Source organism: Gymnoscopelus braueri, assembly GCF_963280865.1.
Source record: "Gymnoscopelus braueri genome assembly, chromosome: 3".
Lineage (NCBI taxonomy): Eukaryota > Metazoa > Chordata > Actinopteri > Myctophiformes > Myctophidae > Gymnoscopelus > Gymnoscopelus braueri.
Window position 1 is genome coordinate 51485005 of NC_137612.1, and position 25342 is coordinate 51510346.

At 39.7% G+C, this 25342-nt stretch overlaps 1 protein-coding gene across 1 annotated transcript; it reads right to left on the reverse strand.

Moving 5' to 3' along the window:
• Positions 1-1270: 1270 nt before the first annotated feature.
• edem1 (ER degradation enhancer, mannosidase alpha-like 1) lies at positions 1271-23797 on the reverse strand. The gene is made up of 13 exons (XM_080424369.1): positions 23361-23797; positions 22029-22288; positions 18754-18826; positions 16027-16130; positions 14335-14506; positions 13057-13240; positions 12699-12873; positions 9288-9408; positions 8744-8914; positions 8045-8118; positions 7846-7942; positions 6303-6485; positions 1271-3956 (listed from the first exon to the last, which is right to left on the reverse strand). The coding sequence occupies exons 1-13, from the start codon at positions 23634-23636 to the stop codon at positions 3867-3869; spliced, it is 1980 nt and encodes a 659-aa protein (XP_080280495.1). The 5' UTR covers positions 23637-23797; the 3' UTR covers positions 1271-3866.
• Positions 23798-25342: the final 1545 nt, after the last annotated feature.

Sequence of the window (25342 nt, forward strand, 5' to 3'; positions counted from 1 at the left end):
TAGTTAAATTTGTCGTTTGACTTCTTTTACAGGCTGTTGCTTTAGGCCTGTTCCATTCTGAATAGCCCCTTGTCATTTCAAACTGTGAGTACAATCTACTCAACAAATCAGGACATCAACTGTGAAAGAAGACAGAAGACTTTCCCCTGCAAACAGCCATTTTTCAAGCAGACACAAGCAAAGAAATGGAGTCATCATTGCATTACATTTCACATTATAACTTTGACAAAAGGTGTTCGAGGTCAAGAGAGACCAGAAGGGAGTTATAAAGTCAGAGGTACATTCCTGCCGAGCTTGATTTTTAGTCAGGCTATCATTTCTCTTAAGTCTGGCATCCAATAGGAACTCTTCATCGCAGTGTTATGCAGTCTGTAGTTATGATCTCAAAGCTTCTTTCAGCAGACAGTGATTTCCTCTCAGATGTATTACCAGAGTGTGAATAGTAGGGGTGCTCCGATCAGGTTTTTGGGGCAGATACCGAAAGCCAATTTCTTTTTTTTTCTTTTATAAGAAAAGGTTTACTCTTCGCTACTACAGTAACTGTACCGGCTGTTCTTCTTAGAATGGTCTTATTATTGTACCCCTATGATGACACTGTCTTTGCATAGACATGCGGTTTGATTCTGGTTGTCCATTATTAAACACAAAGGATAAAGTGACACATTTTGAATTTGGTAACCTCTCTTTTAATTAAAGCAAGAAATCATAAAAGATTTGATTTCGCGATCTAGAAATTAAGTCATTTGCCGTGTATATCGGCCAATTTATTAATTCATTTTGGTGGCCGATAAATCAGAGCACCCCTAGAGAATAAGCGTCAGGCAACCCAGCTAAGATGGAAAACAAGATGGACTCATCACCTGCATACGCACTTATGTTACATTATAAAAACTGTCTTTTCAGTAGAAATGGGTAGGAAAGACACAGCAAAAAGTTCAGTACTGCATAGGACAATTGGAGCTATACATTGTAGGGAGGTAATACGCTGAAATACAATGGGCAACTCTAATGTCAGAAAACGTAACTTTGCACAATAGTTGGAAATCACATCAAACCAATTTCTGTTGTATCATTAATTAATTGTTGAGCTATACCATCAAGTGTAGTGAAGATGCCATGTGCATTAATTTATGAAACATTGGAAAAAGCTGAAATACTGTATAGGCCTCTGAGCCAAATATATTGTACAGAATAAAGACCATAATAATGTATTAAAGCTTCTGTAGAAAATGTACTTTTCCATTTTTCACAAATAAACAGCAACACATCGTCGTGTCTACTTATTTTGGTATTTATTATTAATAATTTCACAGACTGATTTGAGGACATTTTTTTACATCATGACGGAGTCCAACTATGATTTATTCCAACCTCAGGTCAACCAGAGAGGGAATTATTCAAGAGGAATGTCACCAATTTTAGGTATTCACAATTAATGTTACCCTCAAGTAGACCATTCTAATCGACAAATTATGTCAACAATGTCTACAGTCTGATGCTGTGCAGTGCATCCCAACATTTTGGGGACATACTGTATGCTTCAGTTTAAAATTACATTTTGATAAGCTTTATTTTATAAGACATAACATACACCCATATCCCAAATATCTCTCCATTTGATCAAAATCACTGTCAATAGAGCTGTGCATCGATTTAACATCACAGTTTAAGTTTGATGATGAAGTCCTCGGACTCCGTTTTCTGTCTCTAAGGAAATAACAGTGAGTTCTTAACTATGCCAGGGAAAGTGAGTAAATAGAAAGCGTATTTAAAATTCAGTGTTAACCTCTGCAATGAAGTTCTAGGATCTACCACATACATACCCAAGGCTGTCCCAAGACAATGTAGGAGACACCCTTTCAAGACAGTCCTTTTCTGAAAGTTTTCACTCAAAAAAATCCTTTAAACCCTGAGTTTTTACCAAATAAGCATTACTAGATATGTTGTGAAATTAAGTCAAAAATAAAAACACATGAAGGCTTCCTTTTGGACAGCTACACCCATGCACAAGTACACTTAAATTATTTTACAAAAGCTATGTTTATGTTCAGTGACAAAGAGTTCAAAAAAGTTTGACTACACATGTCTACTAGTGAAATGGTTGTTAAAGACAGGAACAGCCTACTGAACCTTATAAAAATACACTTATGGCTTGTTCAAACTGTTGTGCCTTTAAAAAGTGAGCATTATGCCATCATTAGAGTAAATACTGTACATATTACATGAAATGATTAGCATAGTGTCATATAAAAAGTGACCTCGGTGGTGGGGGGGCATAGCCACAGCATCCAATGGCTAATATGCACTAAACAACATCCAGAAGTACAAAACAAAAAGTTTAAGGCACTTGAAAATAGCCAATGTAATCCCTAAAAGCTCTTTAACTGTCTAATTCTAATGGAGCATCTGTTGGCCCATTGTAATGCCCAATTTATACAGTACTTGGCCACGTCTTGCCAAAAAGGAGATTTTTTCAAACATTCCAGCGAGAGACACAGTCGTAGACAAAGTCTGAATTTGCCATTAGACATCAAGTAACATATAGCCTGAGAGACACATACATTGGGTTTTTCTCTGTTACAACAGAGACCAGGATGCAACTGAACGGGTTAAAAACAGCAAACATGCATGAAACATTTCTTCTGTAAAGGCCAATACATACTCCTTCCGACGTCAGACAATCTCCCGGTTAGGAAAGGCTTCCCGAACTATAGTTCGGCAAGTCAGGACATCTGGAGGTGCATGGGTTCCGAGGACGTTTTCTGGGACCGCCTTTCCAAAGCTCGGAAGACGTCAATTTGTATAATTTCTATATCACATCCCTTTCCGAAGAAAAGTTCGGGCGTCAGAGGGAGTATGGGCCGCGCTTTACTCCCCTGACAGAAAACATCTATGCTAGGTTTACCTAAAGTTTTGCAGCCTAAGCAAACAGTTTGACTATCGCATTGTGGTCAGTCCTCTTCATGAGGGGGAATTATACACGGAAAGCATGACACATTGACACATAGTAGCTCTGGCAAACAAGACAACTTGGGGAAAAGAGCAATGGAGTTCAAAAAGGCACTATGAACATGTTCCAAAAATTGCCGATCTACAAGCTCACATGTCGCAGTGCTACGTGTTGTGAGCTTGTGGATTAGCTAGCCCTTATGCAAATGCACCGGGCAAATCAAGAGTAAACTGCAGGCTGAGGCACTAATCATCATGTTCAGTGAGATGTGAATGCTGAGTGTACCCATGTTCACATGGCGACCATTTTCGTACTTAAGTTATGCCCCCAAGTAGAACATAACATAACAAAATGACTGCCGTGTGAATATGCTCATTTATATTGTCTATACCTTATAACAAAATGAGTGTCTGGATGGCACTGTTCCTCTTAACACAATATATTTGTTCACAGCTCAGCTGTGTGTTCAATACACATTCACACACACACGCACACACAGACACACACACACGCCTGAAGTTTGAATCACACTTTCTTTTTTGGCTTAATTTGTTCCTGAACAAAAATAAAACAATCCCAGTCATTCTAAAAACCACATCCATAATTGCAATCGAGCAGCCACCTTAAACTGTCGCAGAGTTTGATTCTACAGCCTCTTCCAGCGCAACTTATTTCTTCACCTTGTTCCCTTCCCCACCACCGTAAAAACGGTGAAAACATTATACTTTCAATGAATACAGTGAATAATCAAACTGCTGATCTCAGCGTGTCTTTTAGAGTGTTGGAAACATCCTAGTTTGTGGGTCCTGTGCGGTGAAACGCTTTAGGAAAGCAGCAGGTAGATCTGATCCCTTCTGACCTCATCAAGTCTGTATCCCAGGGAACGTGATCCCAGAGCGGTTCGGGCAGTGCTTCCTCAGAACAGCCCCACCATGTGGTCAATCTGCCTCATGTAGATGCTCTTCAGGGGCAGAGAGTACCGTCGCTCCTCTGGGATTCTGTCACACTTTCAGGAGGATGGGAGAGACAGAGGAAAAGAGTTTGGTTGATTGATTGAATACTTTATTAACAGTTTGCCAAAAAAAAGCACAGGAAGTGCAGTTCAATACAAAAGGATGCTAAAAGGATTAAACCCAAGACTGCACTATTGTTTCCATTGGGGTCCTGTGTATTCAAGTCATCGAGTGGGGGTGCAACAGTTAAAAGGTAGGGTAAGTGATAATTTTTTATTAAAACAAAACATTATTTTGTGAAATGGTTAAAGCACTATATAGTAATCATTGCTATATAGTGTTTGTTCGGTAAAAGGGGTCGACTGGCCGTGGTCCTGCCTATATATGGGCGTATGGGGTTTGTTTATGGTCATGTCTGAGTCAGAGTGACGTGGCCCGTGGTCCGCCTGCCGGCCGGTCCTCTGAGCCAATTTTAATATAGGATCATTGATTTTAATAAAATAATAGATTTTGGGGGAAAGATTTTTTTTTTTTTTCAAATACAGTTAAGTGCAACTCAAATAAATGAATACATATAGCATAAATAGACTGAAGTCCAACAGCACTACCAAAGTTAACCACTTTACAACTGCCATTAGAGGTCTGGGTGGATCTAAACAACCAGTAGTGAACATGCTTGCTAGAAAGTGATGTACTGTACAATAGGCTCTATGCAGAGCAGCCATATTGGAAAGAAATTGGGCTGCTTCCTTACAGTTTACAGTTTAGGCATTTAGCAGACGCTCTTAATCCAGAGCGATTTACAGTAAGCAAGAACAGAAGATAATACATCATAATACACATAATACATCAAATGCATAAAAATAGTAATCTAATAATAAAGGAATACATAACCAATAATCTAATAATAACGAATACATCCGTAAACCAAGAACCCATCAGCCTACATTGACACTATAGGAGGCCAGGCCAACAATGACCTGGCATCTGTCTACACAACATGCTGCAAGGTCGTCAAGGCTAGGGCAAGTGCCTTAGACCAGTGTCTATCAACCTTTTTTGTGCCAAGGCACACCTGGCATAGCCAAAAAATCCCAGGGCACACCTAGATATACGGTATATATAATTATATATATATATACGGTATATCTATATACACACACTAGGGGTGTGCCGATTTTCACATTTCACGAAACGATACGATACGATATTGGGCACACAACTTCGATACGATTTCGATACGATACGCACTTTTTTATCATGAAAATATATGGGGGAGAAAAAAAGCAAATGCAAACAAATATTTCTGTTTTTGCATTATTCAGACATGCAAACTTGTAGCTTTTCAGCTTCCACTAGCCGTTTTGAATCCAAATAGGGCAATAGTGTGACACCTGACCCGAAAAAAAACAGCATGTTGTCACCCTTTTCACCTCGGGGCTGTTTGCATGCTGATTATTATTATTGTTTTTTTTCAAACCTCCTTCAAACGGCGCGGCACACCTCAGCAGTAGCCCCGGCCCAAAATTGGGACGTTTGCCAGGGTTGATATACACTGCCTTAGACTTACGGGTCCATTTGGTTCCATTTGTGACTCTCAGAGTTACATTGGAATGCCCTCAAGGAACCATGAGGGTCCCTGGACCTTTTGAGACCCACTGGTGTAGCAGTGTTTACAGTGAGCCAACATGAACAATATCAGCACCCTGTTTGGAACACAACCTTAACCCATTAAGACCTGGAATGCATCTGTGTCAATTTTTGATTTCTTTAGCTTTTAAAAAATAGCAGATCTACAAGCTCATAGCGCGGCACCGAGTGCCGCACTATGAGCTTGTAGATCTGCTATTTTTGAAAAATCACGAAAATTTGTGCAAATCTTTGAATATATATATATATATATATATTTTAAAGCAAACATTTGTAACTCAAATCTTTGAGGGGGTCCCTGGAACTAAATATTTTGAGATGGGGGGGTCCGCGGCCAAATACATTTTGGTTTTTTTTTTTCCCAAAAACTGTAGGATTTAGAAGATATTTGTAGAATCCCCCAGAAGCTAAGATTTGAGTTAGCTTTAAAAATATATATACATATTCAAAGATTTACACACATTTTCACGATTTTTCAAAAATAGCAGATCTACAAGCTCATAGCGCGGCACTCGGTGCCGCGCTATGAGCTTGTAGATCTGCTATTTTTGAATAGCCAAAAGAAATCTAAAAATGACACAGATGCGCTCCAGGTCTTAAAGGGTTAATTAGCATGATTGGTAACACGTGAAGGAAGTAAGAAGCGGCCCAATTTCTTTCCAACATGGCTGCTGTGCATAGAGCCTATTGAAAATGAGAGGGCTGCGATTATGGGCTATTAGGCCAGACTAGAAGGATAATGGTCTTACATTGCTGGTGTTGCTTGGAGCCGTGTCCTCGGGCTGGTTGTCCAGCGGCACACCCTCCTCGCGGGGGGACAGGTCGTTCCACTGCTTCTCCCTGAAACGCTTGTCTATAGGCACCACGTGTCCCTCGGTGGTGAAGATGTATTTGTTCTCGGACTTGTGCAGTGGGTTGTCGTCGTCGAAAAGCTGACAAGAGGGACAGGGACGGACGGACAGACAGGTGTTGGTGTTACAGTGTGGCAAGGGGCTGGGAAATTTCACTTCAAGTCCAATATCACTATTATTTCAAACTCTTGCCTCGATTCTGATTGATTAATGAACTATTATTAAAAAGAGAAAGAGTGAAAATAGCACATCTACAAGCTCAAAGCTCATTTTGATGCAACGTGTTGTGAGCTTGAAAATTGATTATTTTTGCACGTTGCCATTGTACAACAAAGTTTAAAAACAAGAGGTTAATTAGACAAATTGATAAGAACTTTTTCTTGTTGATTTGTTGATACATAATATAATAATAATAATAATAATATAATATTAATAATAATATATATGAGAAACTTGCTTTTCGATTATTCTATTAACCTACATAAGCTACTGTAGATTAAGTCAGTTATTTCTTCCAAATGTCGATTTTGATATATTTTCGGTGAATTGCCCAGCGCTACAGTGTGGTTTCATCAGCGTCACAGGCAGCATTAGTAATCCTGCTAAGTGGCATGTGGTTGGTTAGTTCATCTTAACCCTGCTGCATGGCGGCCTTAACAGAATGGAATGTTCTGTCCTTCGTGCACACAGACATCATCATAATTGCACAGCAAAAGCACAGCAAGAAATGGGTATATAGTCATTTACATCAGCACACTGTGCAATATGTACATTGTACGGTATACCAAGTTAAGTTACCACCAAGACATCTCTGTCCTACAAAGCTGAAACAAGTTACGGTAGCACTTGCTATGCATCCTATGTGTATAACGCATCATGAACATACTTATAAGGCATTATTATCTGCTCATAACCCTGTATAATCAGATTTATAAGAGCTCATAAATACTCATGTTTCATAATAACCATAACACATTATAAGGCATTTTATAATTACTTATAAGAATCAAGTGTTATAATACTTTATAATTGCTGCCAAATTGGTAACACTTGCTATGCATCCCAAATTAATTCTCATAGTTATAATCCATTATAAATCAATTGATAATGCTTTATTATCACTGTTATAATGTGTGCATAATTATTGTAATGCATTATTATAATACGATAAGTTATTATAAGTGGTCATTTGTTACTTTATGATCATTTGATAAGGCTTTATTATCTAAAATGCATGTGCTAGGGGAACCACCTGCAACCACTGCAGATGTGCTGCTATATTGTATTAATATACTCTACAGCAGAGAATGGTTAAAATAACATTTTACTCATTCAAATAAGCCCTGGAGTGTAGCTTTAACAGTATATACTTTTTCATTGTGTGAAATAAAAATTGTTCTTTTGATTTGATAATGTTTTACTCTTGACAAAGCAGACGTACCAGGTAAAGGTATTTGCAGGTCTCGCTGAGAAAGAAGCTCTCCATGCGATCCTCTTTGGACTTGTCCACCACATGGTGGAGAGTTGCATATCCACATCTGAAAAATGACACCGCTTAGTTTCAAGACTTCACCACAGATGCCACAAAAAGTTGATGCACTGAAAAAAATATTCTTTTTGATCTTATTTCATAGCCATACCTGACTTTGGCATTTTTCTCCAGGCTATGAAGAATGTCCATTCCAACATGGAGATAGAAAGGATTCTTGGTGGCCTGGGAGGAAAGAAGCAACAACTCACTCACACAGAATCACTAACATTATAAGACTTTCCTGATGAGAAAAGAATTATAAGCAGGCTACATGAAGACAATAATTCAATAATCGTTAACCACTTAAGCCGTATAAAAAGAAAATCCTTGTGACACCGGTGTTACAGTGGTTAATATTCCTACAAAATGTTACAATTACCAGAATAGTTTTTAGTTTTGTGCGGAAAATCCTTTTCAAAAAGGTATGACTTGCATTTTTGTCTGGGAGGGTCTAATATTTAATTAGCATGCTGTGTTTTTCTAGCGTTTTTTAGATAAATTAAAATATTCTTAAATTTCCAGCGCAAGCCACAGAGTCGCACCACTCCTTCCTGTTTTGATGCTGGTAGATGTGGTAGGAAGGGTGGGACAACGGCAAATGCAGATCAAAGTTTGATACTAGACCCAAGACCGCTTGCCTGAATCCATTTTTCCTCCATGATTCATTATTTGATCACCCGGTTACGCATGCAGGACCGTTTCACATGTGCACCATGCTGTTTCGCCGAAGCATTTTTTTTAAAGTGTTGACGCCTATAGCGATGCACCTGGGTGTGAACGCCCGCCAAGAGCGGGTCTGGATGGATACCTGATACAGCAGGTAGGTGGACTCCACCAGCTCAGGTCGAAGTGGGTAGAAAAGCACATCAGGAGTTTGCAGCTGCCAGTTGTACCTCTCTGGCAGAGCCCCGAAGCGCTTCCAGATGGCATAATAGAAGGCATGTAGGCAGATGGCATTCTCTACATCACCATTCAGCACCTAGAACACAGTACCATTAGGTCAACAACGCACACAGAAATGTCTGAGTTATCATAGCTGAATGCATGGATTAAAGCAAAATAAAATCTCACGACTGAAAGTGTGTGTATGGGCCAAGTTCTAATTAAATGTGCGATTGAGTGAAAGGAGCCCCCAATACTAGCGCTGTTTCCTAAACAATTAACACAATGTCTAAAAATGATGATGTTTTAGTTCCTGGCTGCTGTTCTTACATACTGCCAAACAGGTGACGAAATCACAGATTGAGGCTTTAACAGTAGGCTGTTTTACGATGCATCGCTGGCTTCTATGAATGGACCCCAGTCGTGGGCGACTGAGAATTTGTATCAATGTGAATGCTCCACAATCTTACCTGCAGCCCGGGGAAGAAGGCCTGGAGAGAGTCAATCCATGTGTTCATGATCTGACCGTTGAACATGTTGACGTTGACGTAGAGAGGCGGGTCACCCTCTCCCTCGTTACATGACTCCCTTCTGGAAACCCCCAAAACACAGAGAGAGGCTTTACAAAACATGCAATTCTACTCCAATGTTGTTATTATGCCTAATTCATACTCTGTGGTACAACGGTGTCACATGCTGACTGATTTACAAGCTCAGCAAGTGACACTGTCGTGTGATGGAGTGCAAATTAAGCTTAAAGGGCTGTACGCCGTAGCTCTATATTCGGATAGTAATCATTGCTATAGAGTGTTCGTTCAATAAGAGTGGTGTCTCCCTGTCTCTCTAGCTTTTTAGAAAACAGAAAATGCATTTTCAGGTCGGGATACCAATTTTATCCAATCAGGAGAGAGAACTCACACAGGATACAGGTCAGGACAAACGGACACAAACAAAACAAGCAGATAGAATTGGAACACTATAAAATGAAAGCTGATAAATGGGTACTCTCTCCTGATTGGCTGAAATTTGACCACCCACCTGGAAAGACCGTTACTGAACAAACACTCTATCCACCTGTTTCCGCGGGAATTTACTGGAGCAAAAATCCTGTGTGGGAAACATCCTGCGGGGGGACCGGAAGTAGGAAATAGCGGCTCAGTGTGTTTACATTTGCCAGCAGAACGTAGCTGTACTGCGAACGGGCCTTTTGCATGTAGTTGAAGCGCAAGGGGGCGGGGGGCGGGGGGGGAGAGAGTCAGCGCACTGAAGTCAAGGCACAGACTACTGTGTTGTTGACGGACAACGGATGCACGCTTATGAGAAACAACACAAATAAAACCTGGCAAAACAGTTGCGTGCATTAGCGCAAGATGAGGATAAATGAAACATTCAGTCTAAATGTCCAGCAACTACTACCAATACTTTTGTATTTGAAACCTTACATTTCTCTAAATATTATAAACTCTTAGGACAGCCTAATACAAATATAATTTATGAAAAGGCTACTATAGGCTACAGTGAAGTCGGACTGAATGACTGAAACGTTTTTTCTTTTTTAACTCTCTTGGTGATTATCTGGCACAGTAGTTGTGGATTAGCAAACTGGACATTAATGTTTCCTTTTCGCGTGCGAATTACTGGACATTTAGACTGAATGTTTCCTTTACCCTCATCTTGCACTAATGCACGCAACTGTTTTGCCATGTTTTATTTGTGTTGTTTCTCATAATAAGCGTGCATCCGTTGTCTGTCAACAACACAGTAGTCTGTAGTGTGCCTTGACTTCAGTGCGCTGACTCTCTCCCCATGCACCGCCCCCCCGCCCCCTTGCGCTTCAACTACATGCAAAAGGCCCGTTCGCCAGCTGCGAACGAGCTACGTTCTGCTGGCAAATGTAAACACACTGAGCCGCTATTTCCTACTTCCGGTCCCCCCGCAGGATGTTTCCCACACAGGATTTTTGCTCCAGTAAATTCCCGCGGAAACAGGTGGATAGCAATGATTACTATCGGAATATAGTGCTTACCCTAACTTTAATAATAAGTGTATGACGGAGTCAGAAATAATATTTCCCCAACTAAATTACATAAAATATTTCCCAACTCTTCTCCCTTGTGTGGGAAGTGCTCTATAGAACAAGGAACTTTATCCCACCAATTTGTTTTATGTCATAGGTTACAACAATTCTGGGGTCAACTGTTTGATTTTCTCTCTAAAGCTTATGAAAGAGACTTCCCCCCTGCCCCTTTGACCGCTCTCTTTGGAATAGTGGAACCGGGATGGGTCCAAAACAAATATGAAATCCAGGCCATCTTGCTATCTACCCTGATAGCCAGGAAGTTAATTATTCAGGCCTGGAAATCAGAGAATCCCCCAACAATCAACATGTGGCTAAGGGAGCTGGGAGGTGTGTTGCATCTAGAGCGGATAAGGTTCACCTTGACTGACAGGGAGCCCCTATTCCAGAAGATCTGGGCACCTATTCTTGGGCTGCTCGATAAGATACAGTGAGCGAGCATAGTGTAGTGCTGCCCCCTGGGTTCATACCTGTTGTATGCCTTTGTACTGTGCTAGAACGCGATGCTGTCCGTTTTGCCCTCTGGGTGTGTGCCGTCATCAGCCTATTGTTTTTTTTGTATGTCTTTTGGTTGTGTTATGTATTATGTTGGTTTGTTATGTATGCTTTGGTTTGTTTCTTGTTTCACGTTTGTTTTCTAAATTCATTTATATTTTGTATTGTGGTATTTCTTTTATTTGTTAAAATCCTGTTATTATGATACATTGAAAAATACTGCATACAAGGTTTCTACGCAACAGCGACAATATTTGCTGAACACGGATACTCTTTCAGCCAACGCCCTCACACCCATGAAGTTTACACCTGGGAGTTGCAGTACAATCACAGTGGGTGGACTTGTTTTAAATGCCCCGGTGCGCCGCTTTGTCATTAATGCTGAGGGCAGAGTTACCCATTGAAAAGGCATATAAAAGCACCTCCCAAGGGCGGTGCATCACATGCTCAATGAAACACAAACACGTTTCTGTTGAGAGTTGATGTCGCACAAAGATGAGTAAAGTATTAACAAAAACGCAACCATTTTGCAGGAGAAAACGCACCGCCTCACAACTCAGTGTTGCCACATTATCTACTATGTGTTTGTTTGAGTTTGTCATTTTGTCTATTAAAGTTTTGACCATGGTGGCACGGCCTGCACCATACCACCATTATGTTTTTATATCAAGTGAAAACGTTACCCAGTCTCACACTGCTGGCCACTGAGCAGTGGGAGGTTAAAGCTATAATCCGTTCATTTTATGTCTCTCCCGATGGAGAGGTGCACTGTAATTGCGTGTCGTCTGCTTCAAATAACTTTATTGACATTGTCAACCAGTAGGTGTCCTATGACACCAGGGTCTACATTTCTCAATGGAAGAATAGGGAGCAGGGCTGGAATTTCGTCATGTTAGGGGCCACTTGGCCTTTGGTGTTCTAATTTTGTTGAGGGCACAAATGCCAGGGCAGGAAGGACATCAAATAAAGGATTTTAACCTCAAGGCATATCATTTTTTTAGGTGCAAAAAGGCCAAACTGAGGGTCCACGACAGCCATGGCTTCCATGTAATTCCTGGCCTGGTAGGGAGACCACCTCCAACCACTACACGTGTGCTAGTTATATTGTATTAACATACTCTCCTCGACAACATTTTATTAATGAAATATGTCCTGGATTATAGCTTTAAGTGCTTTGCTCAAGGGCATTTCAACAGTGGTTGTAGAGGGAGGGATGAGTAAGTGTTACTCATTCACTTCCCCGTCCCAAACAAAAACACCCATGTAGACCTGACCCATATAGCCCTATTGTACAGTATGGAGGACTGACCCTCTTCTCATGTGATTCTGGATGCTCTCATAAGAAGCTTTGAACATCCGGTAGTCCTCCTTCTCACCGAACAGGATGTAAGACTTCAGCAGATACTCATAAAAGGAGTCCATACCGGCCCCTAGACCACTCTGCTTGCCCACCCACTGGCCTGTCTGGATGTTCACCACGTTGCCTGGAAGTTTTATGACAGGCAGACCAGAGAGAGAGACACACAGAGAGACAGAGGTGAAGTGACAGGAATAGAAAGGGGTTGGGAGGTTAGAAGAGAGAAACCGATGTGGACAGATAAGATTTGAGTGTTGTTTGTATAATGGAACATAATGTATTCGTGACAGAAGTGAGAAGGCATGCTCACCCAGCAGACCGGTTTCGTTGCTCCTCAGGTTCCACAGGGCTCTCACAGCCCGCCTCGCCACCCACTCGAATGTGGAGTCTCCAATCAAACGGCTCAAAATCCCAAACTCCACCAATAGGGAACCAGCTCCCGCTGTACAAGTCTCATTGATGCTATCAGGTGGGACTCCAGTCTTAAGGTTCACCTGCAATTGAATGAATGAATGGTTTATTTTGGTCGTACATTATGAAGGAAAACAATTGACAAATTGTGTGAATGTCAACACCTCATAGATTCATTCCGCAGTCCATTTCACACAAAAGATTTACATAATGAGCAAAAAGGCTGAAGCCCTGGGCTTATTATTGCCTATCCAATATAATCCATAAAAAAAAAGCTAATCCAAAATATCAGCAGTATAAACAAAACAAAATACAGAATGACAAAAAACGATTTACTTTAATTATTTCATATTTTATGGCTTTTTAAAATTCAACAAAGAGCTCGTTTATCTATCACTAAGACCATTCCATAGTTTGAGTCCCAAAACTGAAACGCATATATATTTTACATATTCTCACTTTACAAGTTTCAAATATACAATTCAAGGAACAAGGAAGTCTACTGAGAAATATCTCTGTCTTGTTTGTCCTCCGAGTTCACTTGTGACATGACTAATAATTGCTACAATAATTGCTATCAAAGAGAAAACCAGCACTCGGGGAAATGTCCTAAACCACTTAAACCCTATATACTTTATTGATCGGTGTCTATACTTACTTGGGCATCTACTTTTTACCCTGTAGTACCCCAAGTTTCTTCACCTAAAATAGCCAATCTACAAGCTCACAATGTGATGCATTAATAATAGACGAACATTGGCCGGAAATAGCTGATCTGCAAGCTCACAATGTGATGCATTGGGAGCTTGCAGATCAGCTATTTCCGGCAAATGTTCGTCTATTATGACATGCCCAGGGTAGAGGCGTAGGTTTCAAGTGGTTAAGGCAGAAACATGTACTGTAAGTTTCCTTTTTGCTGCATGTGCCAACTAAATAAAAGTGAAAGGACATTTCCATGAGTGCTGATTTTCTCTTTGATTGTGCAATGAACTTTTCTAGACCCTGCACCCGGTAAATTAAGTTAAAGGAAACAAATTGTGCTCGCATTCTCTTGCAAATAATAATAATTGGGTGCTACAATCCAGTTCAACACTTAAATAATGTGGACTTTCTCACATCTTAGCATAAAAATATGTTTGGCATCTGTATAAACCAAAACAAGAACAGTCCAGCTCACCCTGGGGTAGGGAATGCCCGTGCTGGTGTTCTCGAAGGCTGGCAGCAGACGGACGGCCAGGTCATGGGCCAAGTGGAGAAGCTCATTGTCGTAGCCCTCAAGGCCCACCTTACCAAAGGGATGTTTAGGGTCAGTCAGCAGAATGTGAGAGGAGATCAGGCTTCCTAAGATCCTAAAAAAAGACAAAGATACGAACATTGGAATCTAAGCTTAGTAAATGTCAATCACCATCATGGATAATATTTATAGGCTACGGCTACATCTGATGTACAAGCTCACCATGCGATCTAGTAGATCTGCTATTTTCAGCCAACAAGATCATTATTGTTTATTGACTAGAACTAATGCTTACACTGCATATTCAGATTCCGTACTTGTAATTCGCTCTGGATAGGAGCGACTGCTAAATGCCTAAACGGTATATTGTAAGAGTATCATTCTTCAGGATGGAAGCATATTTTGGGTACTTTATGAGCACATGGCAGCTGTCTGTGACAGGGAAGAGGACAGTCGTTGACTGAGCGTTGATGTGCAGCAGGGTCGAAGAACAATGTACTTGAACCTACTGAAGTCAGTCATATCATAAAACTAATCATTGTCCTGCCGTGTCTGTGGTAATTACAATGACAGAGAACCTCTTTGCCAACATAGCATGTCATAGCACAGCCGGTGCTACAGTTTACCTCATCCTGTAAGCACCTGTGGCATCTAGCTGTGGGCAAGTTGGATATTATGGGATGAACTGAGCAGAGTATTGTTGTCATAGCAATAGATATGCGTTGTTGTGTTTTCTGTGGAAGACGGTTTCATGGATTCAAGTGGTTTATGCTAACAAGATCTAGTACAAGCTTTATTCCTGGGGGGTGGATTTAACATGGAAACACTTCCACTATGAAGTATTAATTGTATACATTAATAAAAGTACAATGTACTATATTTATTTAATAGTACTAATAATTACAGGTCAAAGGGGTAGTTATTACTCTGTCACTGTGTCAGAGTCGTTTACTAACTTTGTCATTTACTAACATGAAATAAAAGTGTCAAGACATTCGGCTGCCATGTTAAGTGGTCAGAAGGGTGGGTCGCATGCATTTTCAGAACATGTTTATTTTATTCATTATTCATTGTGTTGAACAATGAGTATTAAAGTATTTTTTAGCATAAGTGTTTTAATATTAATGTTAAATAGAGCACCGAAGTCTGACGTAATTTACACATCCTACCTAGTTTGCGGTTTTCCACCCCTGTTCTGAATTCCTTTAATATCGCGTCAAATAAGAACTGTGTTCCAAAAATAAACAAATGATCCCGGCGGTTTGACTCTTATGGATACGAAGCATCAACTGACGGTGAGAAAACGATAATGTTACTTCCGCCTAATTAGTTAAATTTTCACCAGAAACAGACTGTATCAAATATAAGTGACTGACGATCATAAACGATACAGAACCTCCTCCCTGACAATATCGCCGTTTGCTTATTTCTGGACCATAATTCTTATATGAGACGATTCTAAAATGACCCAATGTTATTCTCCGTAGAGAAATTACTTTACGAACCAGGGGATGAACGAGTGACGTCAGGACTTCTGTACTCTATTATCATTAAAATCTTCACCGCCCACAGGTTGGGAATGGCTGGTACATTAACTCAAAATGCGTAAATGAATAATAGAAGTGACATTTCTACCTGATGTTGGCCTCAAACACCTGCACGGTTGAATCCTTGTCAAAAGATACAGTATCTATGACCAACTGCACAGCTTTGTGGAATTCTGTCACATTGCCAAGAACCTGTGAAGAGAAGTCACATTATAGGCTACTATTTCACAAATTAACTATCAATCTACAGTATACTGCCTTTTTTCTTCTTCTTTTTTTTAACCTAAAGATCAAGTCTACCTATTTTTATCATCATTTAATATGTGCCCCAAAGGGGAATATCACAAAATAGTGATAATAGTCACAAGCTATAATACTAGGTAGTCATTACTGACAAAACTAGACTTGACTAACACAAAATATTTGAATAATCAACAAAGCTAGTTACCTTGAATAGACAAATTCATTATTCATAAAGTCCTGCACATTAAAATGTGCAGATATGGTGTTCATAATGTAGATATGGTGTTCATAAAAACCTTGGTAAAAGCCTACCAGTTTGTATTCAATGTCTTTTTAAACCAAGAGAAGGAAAGTATAATTTAAGAGGTTTGTGTATTTTTAAAACCAGTAAAAAAACAAGAACTAATGTAAAAGCTAGATGTGTTTCAATTTTGGGAGTTATACTATGGAATAGCCTTAGTGATGGGTTGAAGTTGTGTACATCTCAGATGTACAGGAGATTTAAAAAAGCATTAAAAAGTAAAATAATTCAGGAATACAGTTTTGAGTCATTCATTCATTCAAAAACACTTCACTCTTAACACATTAACCGCCAAGAACGTAGAAGTCCGTTAAATCCAACTGTTAAGCGCCGTGACCGTAGCCCTACGGTCCACGGTCTTTTCGCGCTAAAAATTTCCGGGGGAATTATTTGGGATCCGGTTTTGACGATCACGTCCGCCCTCGTTCTACAGACGAAACTGAAACTCAATTCTCTTCCTGTAGTTTTTTCTCCTCGCATTTCACTGTTTAACGTAATCCGCTCTAACTACAACATGGATACCCCGTTTGACACGTGGTTTTCACTGGGAGATACAGTGGGATGTCGCGGATGTAAACAGACCGTGTACGGCTCAATCTTAAGGATTTTAACAAGATCTATGGCGACATGAAAAAAACAACAAAAACAACAAAAACACCTTGGCACTGGTGAGTACATTATGAGATTAACCTTTGGCGGTCGATGTGTTAAAGGTAGGGTAAGTGATTTTCTTTGGTTAAAATAAATGTTAAAGTAATACTAGGTAACGTTTTCAACAAAACTAAAGTTAAATTGTATATCTTTTGCGAGTGGCAAAAGTTTCACAACACCCACTCCGTGAATTTCACCCCCGGAAGCCTTTTATTTATATATTTTCTATTGAACGTGTACGGGGGGGACTTTCCCGGGAAAATGACGTTCCTGGCCAACGTCATGACGTCGTGGCCGACGTCCTCAGGAACTACCGCAACGGTTTCCTGTTTGGCCAGGAACTACCGCGCTATTAACAAAAAGGAACCTCACGCTGATTTTAAGATAATGTAGGATTGGAAGATCGAAAAAGAACAGAAAAAGAAAGCACAGCTCATGGTAACTAATGCTCCACTGGCTAAGAGAAACGATCCGTAGATAGTATAAAACAATTAAAAGATCGCTTTTTGAAACGCTTCCGGCTTCCGGTGAAAACGAATGGAATTCTGGGTAATCGAGGACTAGGGAAATTGTATGCAGTGACGGTAGTGACCAGCAGAGGTTGCTAAAAATCGTTATTTGTGATTCTGCATTGTACAACTTTAAATAGCTCTATATTCTGATAGTACTCATTGCTATAGAGTGTTTGTTCAGTAAAAGGAGTCTCATTGTCTCTCCAGCTCTTTATAAAACAGAAAATGCATTTTCGTTTCAGTTTCAGTTTCATTTCCAATTTTATCCAATCAGGATAGATAACTCAATCAGGATATAGATTAAACAAGTGAAATTGGAAGTGATGACACTAAGAAATGAGCAGGCAAAATTGGAACTGGAACACTATAAAAATGAAGCTTAAAAATTGGTAATTTCTCCTGATTGGCTGAGATTTTGACACCTACCGGAAAATGTATTTTCTGTTTATTAAAGAGCTGGAGAGACGGGGAGACTCCTGTTACTGAACAAACACTCTATAGCAATGATTACTATCAGAATGTAGTGCTTTAACCTTTTAACAAAATACTTTTTGTTTTAACCCAAAAATATCACTTACCCTACCTTTAACTAGACTACACTGGCTCCCTGTGTCATCCAGAATCAATTCTAAAGTCCCATTTGTTTCTAAAGCTGTCAACGTGTTAGTGCCGACCTACATCACAGACTCCCTGTTAGAAAAAACAAACACCCAGTGGAAATAGTGGCAGCACTCCAACAAAAAGAAAAGGTTAACCTAAGCCACTATTTCCACTCATATGGTGTTTTATTTCCACTTTGTATTTCTTGTATGCTTCCTTTTAATCTAGCACTTAGAGCTGCATGTTTTGCATGAAGGGTGCTACACAAGTTGATTTGACTGATGACTCACCTCATCAATGACCATTTGACCCGTTCTATCCTGTTTTTTTCTTGTCTCTTCTGTTCTTACTCTATCCTCTCTTCTCATGAAAACTACAAAATGAAGAAGCGTGCACTAAAATAATTTCTTTACACCTGTAATGTAACAATATAGACAGATGATTCGGTATCATAGCAGCATGTTGTACTGTTGTACACTAGATAAATGCACAGTGTGAGCCAGCTTACCAGTAAGGTGTCTAAGGTATCAATTAGTGTCAAGGAGTAGTTCCCCAAAACGTCATTTATGTTGATGTTTGACCTGAAATGAGAAAGGCAAAACAACCTCAATTGAACCCAAGTGTTAAAGGGTAGAATAGACACATTAATACAAAGTGTACATCCTAAGGGGCTGTGTCTACGGTCCACAGAAAGCGATTTATGAGCAGAGGAGCGCTCTGGATATCGTGTCCAGAGCGTTCATTAATCGATGCCCGCAACGGTCAAACCAGTGTAAATTTCGTTGACTAAAGCTATGACAACTGATGAAAACTAAATAAAAACTAAGCTATGATGACCAAAGCTATGACTGAATATACTGACAAATAAAAACTAGACGAAAATATTAGGGAGGTACAAAGATATTAAGGAGGGACTAGTGGAGAAGAGATCCAGTAGAACACTAAGACAAGTCATTTTATGTGATCGGGTGTCGTGCTACGAATATAGCCGATCTACACGTTGGGAGCTTGTAGATCTACAAATCAGGCATTACAAAACGCCATTAACACTTTACCTGCCAATCACGAGTATAACCGTTGATGAAAAATACACCCGTTTACTGCCAAAAAAATCCATCCACGAGTATAACCGTTTTTCAAAAAAAAAAAAAAAAAGTTTTTTTTTTTTTTTTTCAATTTATCCACACAGAACCAGAGATATCACGATCCAAAGATTTCTAGCTCCATTCACTCCTTGGTTAACTTATTACTTTAAAATCCTGTATCTCGGCTCCTTAAAAAAAAAAATTTAAACACTGGCACTGGGGGAAGTAAAATAAAAAAAACCCTCTGGCAGGGAATGTGTTAAGGGCTGCCAAAAAAATAAATATTAGGCGACTAAATCAGCTGTAGATTTAGTTGACTGAAATCTTATTTAGTCAACAAAAACTAAACTAAAACATTTCAGATGACTCAAATATGACTAAAACTACCGGTAAATACAATTTTATTCAAAAGACTATGACTAAAACAAAAATAATTGCAGTCAAAATGAACACTGGTTCAAACCTATCAACCATTGCTGTGCTCAAACATTGTGTCATCTGAGTTACTTGCTGCTGAAACAACGGTAAACATGGACATCTCATGGTTGTTGTGGTAAATGATTCAATGTCAGGTAGTAAATGACCGGCTTGTCAGGCGCAGCCAGGAGGATCAAACGTGACATTGAGCGGCACTCCTCTCCAAAAGTTGAACTATAATTTTCTGCTTGAAGTGCCCCGAGCGCTCCGCCCAAAAAACGGTAGACCGGACGCCGATTCGCCGAAAGTGCTGAAACGCGAAGCTCGGTGCTGTGAAGAGGAGCGTCCAGTGTCATTACCATAGAATTGCATGGCAGAAAGTCACTGGGTGCTTAAGGTGCTTTTTTTAAAGCACCTTTCTGTGTGTGACACGGCCCCTTAAGTTATAGTAACAATACTGTTACTGTATGTTCTGTACTTTCTGTGAAGAATGTTGCCAGTGGTGGAAAGTAACTAAGTGCATTTACTCAAGTACTGTACTTAAGTACAATTCTGAGGAATTTTTACTTTACTGGAGTATTTCCAATTTTAAATACTTTTACTCCACTACATCTCAGAGGCAAATATTGTACTTTTACTCCACTACAGTTATTTGAAAACTTTAGTTACTAGTTACTTTGTAGATATACATTACATTATAAAACATACATGAACCACTTTAGCCCTGTTTTATAACAGAGTATTTCTACATAACAGTATTGATACTTTTACTTAAGTTAAAATTTGAGTACTTTTTTCCACCACTGACTGAATGTTGCTGGACTGCATCGCTGACTAAAGATCTTCAGCCATGGAGGCCGTGCCAGTGTGTCATGTAAATAAGATACGGAGTCGGGACGATTCAACAGTAACCTGCTGCTGGCTTCTGGGTAGGCTGAACACACCCGTGTGCCTCATTTGTTTACAACTACTGACATGCAAATGCTAAACCTCAGTGGACAGTTAAGAGGCAAACTAGCCAGTGCTGTGCACAGTAAAACACTCACAGTTAATTTGTCCATTTCTAAGATACGGATGCATTTGGTTACATTTGTACACACTCAAGACTCAAGAGTTGAATTAACGGACGATTTAACTGTGTGCCCGTGATCAAACTGTTCAGGTTCTCAACGTGGGATCCAGGAACCCCCAGGGGTCCTTGAGGGGCTTCCAGGGGTTCCCACGGTAAATTATAGTTCACCATTAATACAAGTAAATGTTGTATTTACTTAGACTAGAGAATGTACAAGAATGTCTATAATGATCAGAGTTTTCCCCCATGTTATCTCTATACCTACAAGTACATAGTAAATAAAGGAATTCTGGATGAAATGACACCAAATCATGTCTAAGAATACAAATGTTCTTAGTTTGGGGTCCCGGAGATAAAAATCCTGATATTATCAAACTGGTCAATGCTGTACTGTACCGTATACATGGCATGACGTGACCAGCATGCATGCGTCTGTCACCTTGCTCTTACTAGTGTCTATGACTTTAACCCCAGCATGAGCATGCCTATTCTGGGGGAACATTTGCCAAAAATAGCTGATCTACAAGCTCAAAACGTGTCGCATAGCGACGCGTTTTGAGCTTGTAGATCGGCTATTTTTGGCGGAGACATTTGGTGTGAAAGGAAAAAAGCTGTACGTACGAGAGTACATTTAAGTCCGTTTCACTAAGACAGTCTAGAGGCTTTAACCCATTAAGACCGGGAATGCATCTGTCATTTTTTGATTTAGTTGGCTGTTCAAAAATAGCAGATATACAAGCTACCGAGTGCTGCGGTATGAGCTCGTAGATCTGCTATTTCTTTTTCTTAAATCATGAAGATTTGTGCAAATCTTTGAATATATATATTTTTGTGAACATTTGTAACTCAAATCTTTGCTTCTGGGGGATTATACAAATGTCTTCTAAATCTTACCGTTTTTTTAATATAAAAAAAACCGTATGTTGCTATAATCAGTGGTTCTCAAACTTTTTTCATGTCTAGGACCCCCAAAAATTATATGTATTTGGCCGCAGACCCTAATCTCTAAATATGTTGTTCCAGGGACCCCCACAAAAGCAAAGATTGGAGTTAAAGAAAGAAATTCACGATTAAAAAAAAAAAATCACAGATCTACAAGCTCGTAGCACGAAAAAGAGTATTTTTTTAATAGCCAAAGAAATCTTAAAATGACATAGACGCTGTCCCGGTCTTAATGGATTAGGTGGTCAAAGCATTGCGAGTACTCACGGGTTGAGTCTATCTGGTCCCCGGCCCGCACAGTCGATGGGATTCAGCTCGTCCTCTGGAAAGGCATATTTCATGTAATTATCATATCCAAAATAGAACATGTCTTTGGCCATGGCCTTCATCTTGGCTTTGAGGGCGTGCGGGAAGGAGCTGTACCTCCTCACGTATTCGTCCTGGTGCCCGTCGAAGAGGCTCAGGTAGGACGTCTGAGGAGACCCGGCAGGACCCTGACAAGAGGCGAGCCAGCTCTCTTCTTCACGCTGGGGAAGTGCCATATGGACAAGATCACATTCAACAGCTGGTACTTCTTAACCAAATAACTATCGATGTTATGACAAACTATATTAACATATCAGGTCAGGATCGTGATGATAATATACATTTTCTTTTGAATTGTTTTTTTAATAGCTAAAATAGCCTATCTACAAGCTCACAATGCGTCACGTGAGCTTGTAGATAGGCTATTTTCCACTATTTTTTTCAAATTGTTTTACAAAGTCAATTGCTGAAAGTAGCTTATAAAATAAGGCTTAAAGTGATTAAAACCAGGAAAAGACAAGACATGTAATCGTATGCCATACATGTCACGATATTACAATATCCCAAATCCCAGACAATATAGTCTCATATCACGACATATCGATACTATCTAGCCTTGGATCAAGACTATCATAGATGTATTTTATGGAGTCTGGACTTTTACTTTCGTTTCTATGATAGATATGCGCAGTGGTGTAAAGTAACTAAGTACATTTACTCAAGTACTTTACTTCAGTACAATTTTGAGGTGTTTTAACTATTTCCAATTTTCAGTATTTTTGCTTCTACTCCACTACATCTGAAAGGCAAATATTATACTTTTACTCCACTACAATTATTTGAAAACTTTAGTTACTAACTTACTAGTTTCTTTGTAGATTTATTATTATTACAAAATATAAAACATTAACCACTTCAGCCCTATATACTGTACATTTCAGCCATTTGAAAATAGCAGAACTACGAGCTCACAATGCGTCGCGACTCGCGAGCTTGTAGATCTGCTATTTTCAAACATTGTAGTACTTTTAAGTATATTTTGATGCCAATACTTTTACTCAAGTAACAATTTGAACACGAGCCTTTTACTTGCAACAAGAATATTTTTATATTGTGTTATTGCTACTTTAAAATATCTGAGTACTGCACATCAGGACATATAGACAATATCAATTTTGCCCAGTAGCCCAGCCCTATACTTCATCCTTGATGTGGCCCTTTGGCAAACTGTTAATAAAGTATTCAATCAATCAATCAATGAAAAAAGCCAAGCAGCCCAGCAGCCCCCCTTACATCATCATCCTTGCTGCTGTGGCCTGATCCTCCTGGGATCCTCTGGGACCATGAGGTGGTCTTCAGCCCTTGGACCCCCTGCCCAGCAGCAGACCCAGACCCTCCTCTCTCCTCCCTGAACAGGCTCAGGTCCAAGGTGTGCAGGTTAAAGGTCAGCGGGTTGAAGTTGAAGCCCCAGCTGACGCCAGGTCCCATCAGCCCGAAGCAGAGCCACAGCACACAGCTCACACTCAGCCTCAGCACGACCAGACCCAGCACTATTGACCTCCATTGCATCTTAAACTCATAGTTTACTCACGTAAACCTTAATGAATAAAGGGTAAAGGAATTCAAACCCCGTAGAAGTTTTTTTTTTTGGACCCGGGGAGCAGGTTAGAAGTGTCTCTGTCCTCCCTGCTGTCTGCTGCTGCAGTGCACTTCCTGTCAACAAAAGGGGTTCCTCCTCAGTGTTGCCAGGTTGTGAGAGGGAAATAAGCAACCTGGTGCAGGAAGACAAGCCCAAGGGGAAGCAACCATAGATAAGCAACTACTAGGGCACTGTTTCCCAAACGCTGGGTCGGGACCCATCTTTGGGTCGCGGACCAATTTTTATGGGTCGCGAGCATAGGGGTCGCGAATCGCGATTGAATATGCCCATTTTTCCCGTTTTCTTCATTTAAATACATTTGAACGATTATTAAAAGAATAATAATAAAGGATGAATATATTATTTCCGAAGACAAAACTAAATCACAATTTTTCATCAATTAAAACCAGTTCCAACGTTTTTCAAAAGTATTTCATGAATACAATTAAAAAATGAAATAATTTCCATAAATACATTTAAAAAAAGTTTCTGAGGTGAAAATAGCAGATCCACAAGCTCACAACGCAACGCAAAGCGACGCGTTGTGAGCTTGTAGATCTGCTATTTTCACTAGTTTGGGTCTTTAGGGTCTTTCACTAGTTTGGGTCTTTAGGGTCTTGAGCTAAAAGGTTTGGGAACCAACCACTGTACTAGGGCACTAGACTACAGAGTAGATCTGCTATTTTCAAAAAAATCTTGAAATAAAATGTGGAATATTTGGAATATTATTTTGTCTTTTTCAGATAGGGTTTATATGGACAAATGCACATTCATTTGAGGGTCCATGACATGACATATTTGAGAACCACTGGTTCAAATAATTAAAAAATAAAATAAAAATTGTGAAGCAAGCCAAAATAAGCAACTACACTCTACCAATATTTACAAGCAACTTCACAGAAAAATAAGCCCAAAGTCGCTTATAATAAGCGGACATGGCAACGCTATCCCTCCTCCCACTCTCCCCGACTTTGTAGTGTGATTGGCTCCTCGGTTCCACGTGACGTACGTGAAACAGGTGTGAGGTCTTCGGTGATTGGCCAGGCGGCCTGTCACTCACGTGGTGACGTGTACTTGGGTTGGGTATCGTGGCATGCCTGGCGTTTAGTGTGGAGCTCCAATAGGATCCAGCCACCAGCATGAGATGTGTGTGGCTTGATACTACTCCTTGGTAGTACTGGTGTTGCTTCTCAAAAATGTTTATGTCAAGGAATCACAAATAATAATACATAAGTAAATACATACGTTTAAATGCACAGTATATATACAGCATTCAGCACATATACAATATATATGTATAATATGCATATATATAATATATTATTTATATATGTATATATTAAATATATATATGTATGCAGTGGTGGAAAAAGTACTATTTTGTTTTACTTAAGGGATATTTCACTTTAAAAAAAACTTTTGGTGATTTTATCATCTACTCAAGCCTTTGTGAGCCCCCCAGACAGTTTTTAAGTTGCTCGATTCAGTATTTAAGTTGCTCGATTCAGTATTTAGATATTTGATATTCATTTTATCAGACACGCCCCCTTCCTATACAAACCCATTGTAACTTCAAACTCCATTTTAACCATGTTAGATTCATCAAAAACACCTGTCCTTGGTTCTGGTGACTCAC

What these genes read in the sequence shown, in the direction of transcription:
- edem1 (XM_080424369.1), bottom strand. Translation starts at nt 23,636, where the DNA reads ATGCAATGGAGGTCAATAGTGCTGGGTCTGGTCGTGCTGAGGCTGAGT. An exon ending in ACAGCAGCAAGGATGATGAT is followed by an intron (nt 22,289 to 23,360) that starts GTAAGGGGGGCT and finishes GCACTTCCCCAG; the next exon opens with CGTGAAGAAGAGAGCTGGCT. An exon ending in CTCCAAGCAACACCAGCAAT is followed by an intron (nt 3,957 to 6,302) that starts GTAAGACCATTA and finishes TCCTCCTGAAAG; the next exon opens with TGTGACAGAATCCCAGAGGA.